General features: G+C 41.5%; 1 protein-coding gene across 8 annotated transcripts in view; it reads right to left on the reverse strand.

Moving 5' to 3' along the window:
• The window catches only part of EXOC2 (exocyst complex component 2), a 204,800-nt gene that overhangs the window by 62,336 nt on the left and 129,016 nt on the right, over positions 1-13,448 (reverse strand). For all 8 annotated transcript variants that reach the window (XM_008972895.4, XM_003805568.5, XM_063605111.1 and 5 more), the window contains 5 exons: positions 12,415-12,476; positions 6,191-6,271; positions 5,661-5,720; positions 4,934-4,995; positions 3,558-3,624 (listed from right to left, as the gene is read on the reverse strand). In XM_008972895.4, the coding sequence (XP_008971143.4) occupies positions 3,558-3,624; positions 4,934-4,995; positions 5,661-5,720; positions 6,191-6,271; positions 12,415-12,476 (332 nt within the window). The remainder of the gene's footprint in view (positions 1-3,557; positions 3,625-4,933; positions 4,996-5,660; positions 5,721-6,190; positions 6,272-12,414; positions 12,477-13,448) is intronic.

Raw genomic sequence — 13,448 nt, forward strand, 5'->3', positions numbered from 1 at the left:
ATTTAGTCGCCAAGAGTATTTTATATCTCCCAATAATTTCATTCAGCTCAGCAGTTTCCAAAAACTTTCTAGATTCTTTTATTTTGAATGTCCCCATCTTTATTTCTGGCAGAGTGTGTAGCCTGTTCACTACCTGTTTCTAGTCATCAACAAACGTAAGTAAAAGGCCTAGGGAGTATTAAAGGATCTTCAAACAAGCGAACGGCCTTGAGTTACTCTATGGCTAGGAAATGGGGTATAAGACAAGGTAAATAGGGTTGTATTATGTATGATACTCCTCCACGTTTCGTGAATAAACGGCCAGAAGGAAAACAGTGAATAAGCACTGGAAACTCGCCCAGGTGAGGGAGGGACGAGGACGCTACATTCCCCTCCAGTCCCTGCGCCTGGAGTCACCATGACGCAGTCCCTGTAAGGACAAGGAGTAAGTAAACCTCACATTTCATCAGCTGCCTTCAACATGCTGTTCGCCTCAAAAACCTCAGCTGGTTGCTCAGTTTTGAAAATCAATCCTTAGTTACTTTTTCCTTCCAGAGTCAAGTCTCCTTATCTAGCAGACCTGAGCCTGCCACATCTTCTCTGCCCTGTAAATTCTCTTTGTTTTTCTCACTGTAATTTGCATGGCTCTTAAAAAACAGAAAAGCTATTTGAGTGATTTAAAGTCTTCCTCCTATAAGCACATTTGTTGCTCAAATGTAATCATTCAGATGCAATAAAAGTGGAAAGAAAAACTGAACAGCACAGACTCTGGACCGTGGATGACTAGTCAAAAGCTTATTAACAACTAAGATGGAGACGCACGTTTGAAAACAACCCCGCCCATCAAATGTAGCACGTGCAGGTGATGAATATGGTCTTAGATTATTTCAGTGATCCCCCCAGCATCTCTGTGACGCAGGTCACCATCACAGTTCTGTTCAGGAGAACCCGCTCAGTGATGTGCCTGAGGTCACACAGGATGCGAACCAGTGTCTTCTGACTCCGAATCTAGATACCTTCCTTACCACAGCTGCTTCCCTTCTGGATAACAGAACGAGACCCTAAGAAGATCGCACCAAATCTAATGAGATAGCTTTCAATGGAGAATACAGAGGAACTGAATTTGGTCACAAAAAAACACTGGAGACTAAGGCAGGAGAGAGGAGGCCCTGCAACCTGCAGAGACACATGTGAGGTGCCTGGGGGGATAGCTGAGAATAGGCTCAATGTGAGTCAGCTGAGAGCTGCCGCGTCACAGGGAGTCCAGGGCTGACTCCTGTGCTCCACCCACTGGAAGAGGCACAAGAGCAGGACCACCCCAAGTGCAGGGACACAGCACACCAGGAGGGAGTGCCTGAGGATTCAGAGTGCCAGCCAAGGGGAAGACTCCAGCAGTCTCCATTCGGGAGGCCCTCTCCTGCAGCCCTGTCTCCACAGGACTCCCCTAGACCGCCGCATTTCCATGCTCCACAAGCCCCTCAGCCCTTGAGGCTGCTAAGCATTCCTTTGTTTAAATGGGATTTTCCATCCCTCTCAGGAGTGCTGCTCTATCTGGATTTCCTTCTGTCTCTCTGATTAACCCTTTTCAGGGCAAACTGAGGCTCTCTGCTACTGGTCAGCCCATAAATACCGGCACCCTCAACATTATTTTTATATATTTGGCCCTTCTCTCATTCAGTGGGGGTAGGGTTCCCCAGCTTCCCTCGCTTTCTCTCCGCGCCCTGTTGGAGGAGCACAGAGTGCCCTGGCGGCTCTGACTGGGCCAGCTGACCGCCTTCCCCTGCAGGCTTGCACCCAAGTGGGGACCCTGACCTCCCAGGCACTGATGAAGCTCTTTAAGCTATAGCAGGAAACACAGAGATCAACCACGTTGCTAAATAGCAGAAATCAGCCCCGCCCTGAGGCAAATGCTTTAAACCCTCCCATGAAGTCCACACCCAGGCCCCCTCACTGCCGACATACCTAGGCAGGACGTGGCTCCCTGCTGTTCCTTGTGAGGACCGAGTGCCGCCCCCTCTGTGTGTCGTTCCCTAATGCTTTGCATTGATCACCCTGCATTTCACGCTTCTTGCTTTGGAAGGCCAGCTGACCTCATTTCGGGGTGGCTCGGGATGGCCCGCCACCACTCTTGGGGCGCCTCCACCTGCAATTCTGGGTGAACAGAAGAACCAGCATTTTTCTTTTGTTCAGCCAGAATTCTTGGTGTTCTTATCTACTCCCAGGCCTTATATATTGCTTATGTACTGCTGATTCACAAATCTGTATCTACATTTCTCTCCTGGGATCTAAACAAGGACATTCAATCACCCACTGGATATCTCTACCTGTACGTCACCCATTCAACAACAACAACAAAAAACCCAGGTTCTCGTGAGCCTGTGTTTTCCCTGAATTTCTGTCTCAGTGAATGGTATCATTCTCTACCTAGTCATCCAAGGAATTGAATCTAGAATAATTTTTTAAATTACTTTGACCAAACTATATTTTTTCTAATATACCAAATCCCTTATTTAGGTATTCATACTTACATATATAGTAGAACATTTGGGTCAAACAGTTTTACCTTGAGACAGACACAGACCACACACACACACACACCCCCTTCAAACTCATGACAAACCAGAGAGGGTTATTTATTATTATTATTATTATTATTTTTCTGAGATGGAGTCTCACTCTGTCACCCAGGCTGGAGCACAGTGGAGCCATCTTGGCTCACTGCAAGCTTCTCCTCTTGGGCTGAAGCGATTCTCCTGCCTCAGCCTCCCGAGTAGCTGGGATTACAGGCACCCGACACCACACCAGACTAATTTTTGTACTTTTGGTACAGACGAGGTTTTGCCCTGTTGGCCAGGCTGGTCTGGAATTCCTGATCTCAAGTGATCCACTTGCCTCGGCCTCCTAAAGTGCTGGGATGACAGGCATGACAACCGTGCCTGGCCAGAAAGGGTTATTTTATTTATGATAGCTAGAGTTTGAGTTTCAACAGATGAATTTATACACATGATAATATATGTTTGTGAATCTCCTTAAATACATGTATACATTTTAAAAAGTGTGTGTGTATATATATATACATATGTATATATGCAGTGTATGCATACATCTGTTTGTGTATAAGTGTGTGTGTGTGTGTGTGTGTGTATCTATTTGAGGCTGTGCTCAAATAAAAGGCTACGATGGAACTTATAGAAATAAAACAGAGAAAAGCAGAACTACTCTGGTTGAAGAGGCAGGAGCTGTGAGGGGGTGGGCATCCTTGTCCTCTGCCTGCTCCCCAACCCACCCTGGCAACTCTCAAGCACCAGGAACTACAAGGGCACCCATTTAACACTCGGAAACCACACAGATGCAGACAGTATATGAAATGACTGACACTGCAACTCCAGCTAAAAGTGTTAATTGTGAAATTCATATAAATTATACTTTCCTGAAAATTTCACATAATAGAGCTCCAAAGCACAGCACAGTGTCCTATACCACGTGCTATAGCAAGGATGCAGGAACACAGTCATTAGATTTGCGAAATTGTTACACAGTTTTAAAATGGTTTACTTTCTAGTTATCGTCTGACTTACTGAGGTCAAGCTGAAGTCTTCATGGATACTTCCAAACAAGTCAGGGGAAGAAACATCAACAGAGAGACTGAACGTAGAAGCAAGTAGGAACAGTTACAAATAAAGCACTCAAATTCAAAAATGCAATGAACTATACGCAAATTTAAACATGCAATGAATTATATGGAAAACATTTGGTGAAAAGTCACATAACTTTTTTTTTTTTTTGAGATGAAGTCTTGCTCTTGTCCCCCAGGCTGGAGTGCAATGGCGCGTTCTTGGCTCACTGCAACCTCCTCCTCCCGGGTTCAACCCATTCTTCTGCCTCAGCCTCCTGAGTAGCTGGGATTACAGGCGCCCGCCACCATGCCTGGCTAATTTTTATATTTTTAGTAGAGACAGGGTTTCACCATGTTGGCCAGGCTGGTCTCAAACTCCTGACCTCGTGATCCGCCTGCCTCGGCCTCCCAAAGTGCTGGAATTACAGGCGTGAGCCACCACGCCCGGCCAGAAACTTTTAGTAAGTGTTTTAGACTTAACAGTTAACAGCTCAAAGAAGGGACTATGGATAATCTGTTAACATGGGCAACATGACATTTAATCCATAATATTAGGGATCCGACTAACAACCAATTCCTGGTGAAATAATGAGCTAAAAATATGAAATCAAATCAAAGAAAACCTAGAAGAATTAAAAACTTATTGGGTCTCTAGGGAGGTGATAGTTTTATATACTGAAAAGCAAAAGCCAAAACCAGTAAATAGACAAACATGGATAACTTCCCGAATTGTCAACTGAAGATATAAGAGGCATTTATTTCAGTATTATCTGTGTCAGAGCATAAAGTACACAGAAGTTACACATGCCAAGTATAATTCAGAAAGAACGGATTTCTTAAAAAAAAAAACCAGCACTTTACAATGCTGTCCTATACAACAGCATTATAAAAGAATTACCATATGGATTTGTAAACATCAAGAGTTAACGTGTGTCCACTGGAGCTCCAATAACTAAGCCTGACATAATTCTACCAACATGCTTAGTCTCTAGCAAGAGTAATGGTGCCTCCCCCTAACACCAGAATTGTAAAAATCATCAACTAGGAGTTACATATTTACATTTAACACTTTATTATTTATAAAACCTGTTCTTTGGATAATTAATAAGCTAATCATGTCTTCAATTTGCTTGATTTGTCTCTAATAAGGCAAAGATGAGTTGAAAAGATAAACTATGGAAAGAATATAGGTCGAATATAAAAAACAACTATTACTTCGATATGAACAATCTTTCTTTCTTACTGGAAGTCTTAGGATATAAGACCAAGCATAAAACTTGAGCCCGTATTTTTAATTCTCTCAAATGCATTAATGAGATTAATTTAATTTTTACTTACTGTGTAGTATCTATATCTGCATCAGGCTTGGTGCTCAACTGTTCCAGACAGTATATAAAAACCTAAGTGAAAACATAAGTTTCAGAACTCTCAGAGGAATGAACTCCTAGACATTAATCTATTTGGACATTAAAGATAACTTTACATAAAGTAGAATTATATATCTCATTAGTGGTGTGGTGTTGTGTGCATGTATGAATATGTGTATATACTGTATATGCTCCATTAATGACAGAAATATATATCCCAGCCATATCTATCACATAAGTAATAGACAATTAGAAGTGCCTAGGTTTTGATCAATTATTAAGTTTGTAAAGATATATTCCGGAAAAAGACTTTCTCTTATTCATTCACCCACATTCTCAACTTTATGTGCCTGCAAAGCACTGGTCCCAATAACAATACTTTATACCCTAGATATAATGTGAACAACTAAATATCATTTAATTTATGTTGTGCTCTAACAGAATACATAGAAAGTACCAAGAGAACACAAAAAAGGGGAGCATAACATAAATGAAACATTTGGGTATTGCTAAAACAAGTTGGAATTAATCTTACATTAAACTTTGTTACCCACTTACCTTAAACTATTATGTACACAGACAAGATGAAAAAAGAATACATATTTGGTGAACGTCATCTGCAGATTATAAATAGGAGAGGGGTTGACTGATACTTAGTATTATTTGAGGCTTTGAGCATTACTGCTTTCTATTATTACCTGCATTATATTGATGCTTAGCTGGCAAACCTCCTCCTGTGTTTTAGGTTGTTGGAAGACCTGTAAGGAAGAATTTTGATGAAAATTTTTGGACTTTGCTAAGAAAAGGTTTTTGTATATGAAGTTAGATATGAACAGTTAAAACGTGGAACGCTGCTGCAGGAGTGGTGCCCTTCCTATAAAAGGAGGCGTGTGAAGAGTGGGCCTACTGGGAGGTGTTCCTTACTGTAGTGACTTGGGCTGGAGAAGACAACACAGTCCTGGGCTGATGGTCAAGAGCCAGGCCCATCAGTAGCTGTCCATAAAGTGCTATCACTGTAACCACTCCACCTACAACACCTGCACTCACACTTTAACTTGCATCGGCCTGGCTTGGAATCAGAAATCAGCACATTTACGCAGTTAAACTAAATGGAACAAGCAAGCGAAGAGGGAGAAAAGATCTTGCAATACGATGAGTCAAAAATTTACAACTATGATTCCCAAGGCTCCCTGGGAAACTGGAGTCCAGGCGGAGCTGGAATACTTACACTGGCCTCTCCCGGCTTGCACTCCAGAACCCCCTTCAGTGACTGCAGAGAACACACGATGCACTGTTCAAACTGACACGGCTGAAGGGAAAACAGCATATTGTAAAACTCAAAAATGAGCACTGGCTGTGAAGACATGTTTAACACAAGCGAATATGGCCCCAAGCCCCACATTTTCCAGATTAATGGAATGGAACAGAAACACGGTCTGAAAAGCAATCTCCTAGTCATTGAGTTTCAGAGGTTTGGCATATGTTTTGTACTTCGTATTTTAGAATGAATCAATCTTGAGACTCCAAAGTATATCTAATTCAACTAAAATAAAACTCAGATATGACTAAAAATTTTCTTCAAAATTCTACTCTTCTAAGAGGCCAATATACAACGAGGAGCAGATATAATGAGTTTATATTTTGAATGCTAATTCTGAAATATATTCTGGGATGAGCTGAGTCTCCTAGATCTTCCACATCTCTGGAACTGTTAAACAAAATTCAATGATAATAATAATGACCTAGAGGATGTACAGGATCTTTATATCAGCTAGATTGTAAACAGTCATTTTCTGTCTACATTAAGTCAGAAAATGAAACCTGAAAATATGCCCAACCAATGGCATTTCAAGATAAGCTAGAATGAATCTTAGCTCCTAAGAGTGTTTAAGTTTTCACTTTGTGCCAGGAACTACTCTAGGTTAAGGAAGATACAGGAATAAGTAAGACAGAATTCTCACTATGTGTATATTTCAGGCAGAAGACACGATCATGAAAGTCAAAGTTGACAAAATGGTTAAAAAAAGTATAGAAATAAAATAATTAAAATAGTAAGTGTCATGAATAAAAGAAGTAGAATTTGGCCGGGCGCAGTGGCTCACGCCTGTAATCCCAGCATTTTGGGAGGCTGCGGCGGGCGGATCACGAGGTCAAGAGATCGAGACCGTCCTGGCCAACATGGTGAAAACCCATCTCTACTAAAAATACAAAAATTAGCCAGGCGTGGTGGCACGCACCTGTAGTCCCAGCTACTCGGGAGGCTGAGACAGGAGAATCGCTTGAACCTAGGAGGCGGAGGTTGCAGTGAGCCAAGATCGCGCCACTGCACTCCAGCCTGGGTGACAGAGAGAGACTTCATCTCAAAAAAAAAAAAAAAAAAAAAAAAAGAAAAGAAGAAGAACTGAGAGAACAATCATGATGGGGGATCGGCTGTAAATAGGATGGTCATAGAAGGCCCCCAAGACTGTGAGAACGTTGATGCTGAGACGGGAAGGGCAAGAGGGACCAGCCCTTTGAAGGAACAGGGAAGGAGAGGAGCAAGTTCTCAGAGGACGACAGTGTACCCACCCTGCAGAGTGGGCAAGAAACCACTGGGAAAGCAGGAGCACAGGAAGAGCAGCGTGTCAGAACCACCAAACATGAGCACAGGTCTTGAGAGATGGGGTAGGCGGCCGGGCTTCATCCGGAGCAGCGAGACACGGAAGGCTCAAGGCTCAACCAAGCAGTAGTGTGCAAAACACTGGGACTGAGAACCTCTCTTCAACATATGCATTAATTTTTAAAAGAGTTTGGGAAAAAAACTGAAGAGAAGAAAGGAAGTGACATCTATATACATCTTTTAAAAAGACAAGTTTATTTTCTTATGGAAAGGAACCCAGACTTAATGAAAGCTATAACAGTGCCTCAGCTTTAATGTCATGTTATTACTGCACTTTGAAACCACCAGAGGGCATTATAAAGAATACTTAAAAGTGAAAGTACAAAAACAGTAATAAAATAAGAAATAGAGGATGAAATACCAACTGCACAGAAAGCATTTAAAGAGGCAAAATGTTTGTTAGGTTACTGACCTTACTCATCTAACCTACCCACCTCAGAAGGTATGAAAATTTAAGATGTTACAATGATAATTATTACTATAATATTGACAATCGAATCTGAAATTCAACCGTGGGCCATTAAATGTTGATGTTTGGCCAGGTGTGATGGCTCACGCTCGTAATCCCGGCACTTTGGGAGGCTGAGGCGGGTAGATTGCTTGAGGTCAGAAGTTCGAGACCAGCCTGGCCAACATGATGAAACCCCATCTCTACTAAAAATACAAAAAATTAGCTGGGTGTGGTGGTGCGTGCCTGTAGTCCTAGGTACTCAGGAGGCTGAGGCAGGAGAATCACTTGAACCAGGGAGGCGGATGTTGCAGTAAGCCGAGATCATGCCACTGCACTCCAGCCTGGGTGACAGGCGAGACTCCGGCTCAAAAAAATTAAAAATTAAAAAAATAAATAAGTAAATGTTGATGTTCATGTGTGGTTGTTTAGATTTCTTCTATTAAAATTTGGACTCAACTTTCTTATTAATTTTATTTTTATACCCACACTAATATAATAAGTAGAAACAGAATACTAGAAAGTTCAGTGAGTGCTTTCAGTTGAACCGGGAGTAGGTGATAGTCTACATATTCACTATTTCTTTTTTCTCAAAAGAAATAGTTCTATCTCTGTGTATTGTCAGTGAGTCATCCAATTTAGATGACTGTCAAAAGTTATCACAAATCATTCCAGTTCTTCTGAAAGAAGAAAATTCTCAGAATCTCAGAATTATCCAAATTGAAAAGAGGCAGAAACCATTTTCAGCATGAGAAGAAAACAGGATGCTTTCGAGTGAGCTGTTTCTGAGCTCTGAAGCAAAGCTCTAATCAGAGAGAATGCCTCAGCCGAGGGACAGTCATAGTGAGGCAGTGCTTGACCTTGATGTCCTCAATGGGATAAGCAATGGGCTTATCCCATTAAGGGATATCTAATGTTTAGAAAAATGGGATTTTCTAAACATTGATTCACATTTTCTCTTAAGAGGTCCACGCGGAATAGCTAAAAAACTGACTCAGTGTTATCAGGTCTATTGTGGTAGGACACTTCTTCAAGGACCTCTGGCTAGACAATGTCTTGGCTGACTCCAGACGTGCTATTTCCTAGGGCTCATTCATTCGCAAGGTGCACTGGGGGTCAGTTCTTTCGTCCCTGCAGATAGTTATGTGGCTTGTGTGAGAGATCAAACATGAAATCAGTTATTTTATGGTTGCAGTTGCACTACTTAAAGTTTAAAAATAAACTACAAAGAAGCTTCTGAAGTAACTATTTCAGAGCATTTTCACAGAGGCTGATATACTACAATCAGGCAAACGAGGTCCGGAGGCTTCCAGGGAAGCACACACTGGCTGACCACGTGTACCCAAGGCACTGACCTGAAGAAGGACCTGAAGCCAATCCCTGTTTTATGGCTCAGAGTTACTGAATTGATGGCAGATTTAAGAATGAGGAATAGGACCCTGACAGCAGACTCTGCCTTCTCAAACTGAACATATAATTTTTTTCCATTTGCACATAACTGACTTGAGGCAGGTATGTCTAACCTGCCTGCACCTGCTTCATCTCGGGCAAGTGATTCAGTGGATGGTGGCCCAATGATCCCTTCTGGTCTGTCTTCAGGCTTGCTATGATCATTAGGATAGGTCTATAGAAAAGAGCTCTGAACACAGTAAACTTCATGTATTATTATCATAGTAGCCCAGTGATCACAAGTATTAATTTAACAAATAAAAATCCTTTATGTTTGTCCAGAGCTTTGCAGTTTACCAGGTGCTTTGGTCCACAGTATCTCATTGTATCCTAACCCACATCACTGTGAAGATGTGTTCCGCTCCTTGTTTACAGACTAAGACTCTAGGGTCAGACAGACTACACGGCTTCTTTAGGACCGCACGGAAGATTGAAGTAGGTTCTGATTCCAAATCAAGTGCAATAAGTTTTCCCTTCACACCAGTGCTGTCCGATAGGTGTATAATGTCAGCCACAAACAGAAGCCATGTAAGAAATCTTAGATTTACCGGTAATCACATTTTAAAAAGCTTTTAAAAAATAAACCCATAAAGTCAATTTTCATATAATCTATTTAATGCAGTCTATCCAAATATTATTATTTCCCAGGTAGTGCATGTAAAACGTGGAGATGGTTCACATTCTGCCTTTTGTGCAGGTGGTGCAGGTCCATACCTTTCTCTAAAGATTTAGTGTGAGGGAGAATTAGCTATAGACTAGTCACTATTTAAATACAAATAATTGTGACGAATAGAAACCCAATCGATTAAAATTTTCTTTCTTTTTTTTTTTTTGAGATGAGAGTTTTGCTCTTGTTGCCCAGGCTGGAGTGCAATGGCACGGTCTCGGCTCACTGCAACCTCTGCCTCCCGGGTTCAAGTGATTCTCCTGTCTCAGCCTCCCAGGTAGCTGGGATTACAGGCATGTACCACCGTGCCTGGCTAATTTTTGTATTTTTAGTAGAGACAGGGTTTCACCATGTTGGTCAGGCTGGTCTCGAACTCCTGACCTCAGGTGATCCGCCCGCCTGAGCCTCTCAAAGTGCTGGGATTACAGGCATGAGCCACAGCACCCGGCCCAATTAAAATATTTTTATTAAAAATAAAGCATTTAAAATAGAATCTTAATTGACTTATTAAAAATAATAAACTTCCCTAACTCATTTCAAGCATGATTTAATTTGCAAATAAGCATTGCTTTTCTAAATCACCTTGTTATATATAAAGTAAGGTACAATGATATATTAACTTAAGATAGGACCTTGAACTTTGGAGGAATAGAATGAGTCAGAAATTCCCCAGCCCCCAGAAGAAGACAGTCCATGGGAAGTACAGTCTGCCCTTCATGCCCCAGGTTCTGCCTCTATGAATTCCACCAACGGTGGAACTGGCTGGATAGAGAGTCCAAGGATATAGAAAGCCAACTTTTAGGGGCTTGAGAGTCCTCAGATCTTGGTATATGAAGGGATCTGGAAGCAGCCTTCGCTGAGGATACCAAGGCACGACTATATAGAAATTCAAGGGAATTTAAAAATACTGTGCAGGATCATTGTTTCCTGACAGCCTGACTCATCACTGGTTTGTAAATCTGGGCAAGTCAAGACCATTTCATTCTAGTTTCCTTATCTGAGGCAGAAACTGCTAGTTGCCTCCTAGGATTGCTATCTTTTTTTCTTTTTTTGACAGAGTCTCGCTCTGTCACCAAGCTGGAGTACAGTGGCGCGATCTCGGCTCACTGCAATCTCTGCCCCCTGGGTTCAAGTGATTCTCCTGCCTCAGCCTCCTGAGTAGCTAGGATTACAGGCGCCCACCACCATGCCCAGCAAAATTTTGTATTTTTAGTAGAGACGGGGTTTCAGCATGTTGGCCAGGATGGTCTCGCTCTTGACCTCATGATCCGCCCGCCTCGGCCTCCAAAAGTGCTGGGATTATAGGCGTGAGCCACCGCACCCAGCCTATCCTTTTTTCTTAATAAGGTAAGACAGAAAACAGGAGCAGCCACGTGCTCTCCCGACCTCTGTTGCCAACAGGGACAGGCATGGAATGTGTTCCGACCAATTAGATGGAGGAGAGTTGCAAGTTATGGCTCCTGGGAGGGGACTGGACTTTCTTCCTGACAGCAGCCAGGCCACGAGTGACCACGAGGCCAGCCTGAGTAGAAGGCAGTGTGAAGGGTCACAGGGAAGAAGGATGGAGGCAGCCCTGGGCACTGACTGTGTGACCACGCTGCCAGGCTGCTGTGAGAGACAGAAGTCCCCCCCTGGTGAAAGCCACTGGGATGTGTCGGCCGCTGCCTGGCCATCGTCACTGGCACAGCCACCCACAGGACCGCGAGGGGCACCCGTGAGACAAGTGTGAAAACCCGTGAAATCATGAAGATGATTTTTAAACCTAAAAGTCCCAGCTGAAAAGATGAAGATTCTAGAAACAGGTCACAGTTGGCTGCCTGGCCTGAGAATGTATCTGCAGTGGTCTGTGGTGGTTGTTTTTGTTTGTTTGGTTTGTTTTGGCTTTGGAGCCAGCAACGTCATCTCTTCTATCCTGCTTTCCGGAAAAGCTCAAGTTGCTGAGTAATTTAGAATTGAGCATACTCTGTTTTTAAAAAAGTAATTCAAACAAAAATCGTAAGTTATACAGGATGAAAAAGGTCAAGTCTAAAAGAAACGCATTGTTCTCATTAATTTTTCAATATTTATGGTTCGTGTTAAGCAAAAATGTCTCTGAGAAGAAAACCTTTAAGAAGCTTCTATTTCTATTTAGAGCTGCAACACATGGAGCACATGCTCCCTATTAATATGATAAACTATTTATTTTAAATACACACTAATGACTAATAATTGAAAAGAACTTAAACTTACTAGAGAAGTCAGTCCTTCATTGTCAACAATCCAGTCTTCTTTTTCAGCTAATCTCTTTATTTCTATATGAGAAGAAGCACACAAATACTTTATTATAATTATCTCACTAAATTTTATACAGATTAAAAATGTATACAGGTTATGGTTTTTCATTGTTTTATATAGGTTTGTAAAAACTCGATGAAAGTAGGCAACGAACATAATTTTGGTAGACTTGATGATTTAAGTACATATTGTTCACTGGATGATTCTACTAAGATATTAATGTGAATAAAAGTTTTTACTGTATAGCCCAATTTGGGGAATTCTAGGTTGGATTTAATGACAACTTGAGACAATCATTTATTACTTATTCAGGATTCTTCACAACACTAGGCATGTACAAAATAAGTCATACAGTATTTTTTTTCCTAAAATTTCTGATGAATAATTTGGCTGTTTTTTGAATCCTACAGATTCCTGACAAGGGCAATATGATTCTCAGTTGGCTAAGGGAATGCCACCTGCTCAAACCTTCGGCCTTGGGGCAGGCTCAGGTTCCTAGGTGAGGAGGAGGCAATCAACCAAGAGGGGAATCTCCAACTTCTCACCTGGGTTCCACTCCCTTCCCATTTACACAGTAGTGCCCACCAATTCTGCAGAGATGTAAGCTTCCTACCTAAAAAGCCAAGCCTGGTAGTAGATAGTAAAGGCCTGTGCCATTTTAGCAATGTTCTTATTTTTGAAAATATTTAATAATTAAAAGGCTGCTTTGTAAAGAAAACCTTTATGGTTTTTTTATGATTTTATGTAGAAAAGCCTGAAAAATTTAAAAAGTATAAAGAAAACAAGAATCATCTATAATTTCTGGAATCCAGAGAACCAACACTAACAGAGTTTCCTTTGATTGGACATCGATTTCTGTAAATTAAAATTTAAAAATATACATCCATATATTTTCAAAAGTGAGATCAGACTTTATGTACATTTTATACCCTATGTTTTCTCCTTAACATTTATCATAACAATATTCTTATATCTTTAAACATTTTCAA

The sequence above is a fragment of the Pan paniscus genome, chromosome 5, assembly GCF_029289425.2.
Source record: "Pan paniscus chromosome 5, NHGRI_mPanPan1-v2.0_pri, whole genome shotgun sequence".
NCBI classification, from domain to species: domain Eukaryota; kingdom Metazoa; phylum Chordata; class Mammalia; order Primates; family Hominidae; genus Pan; species Pan paniscus.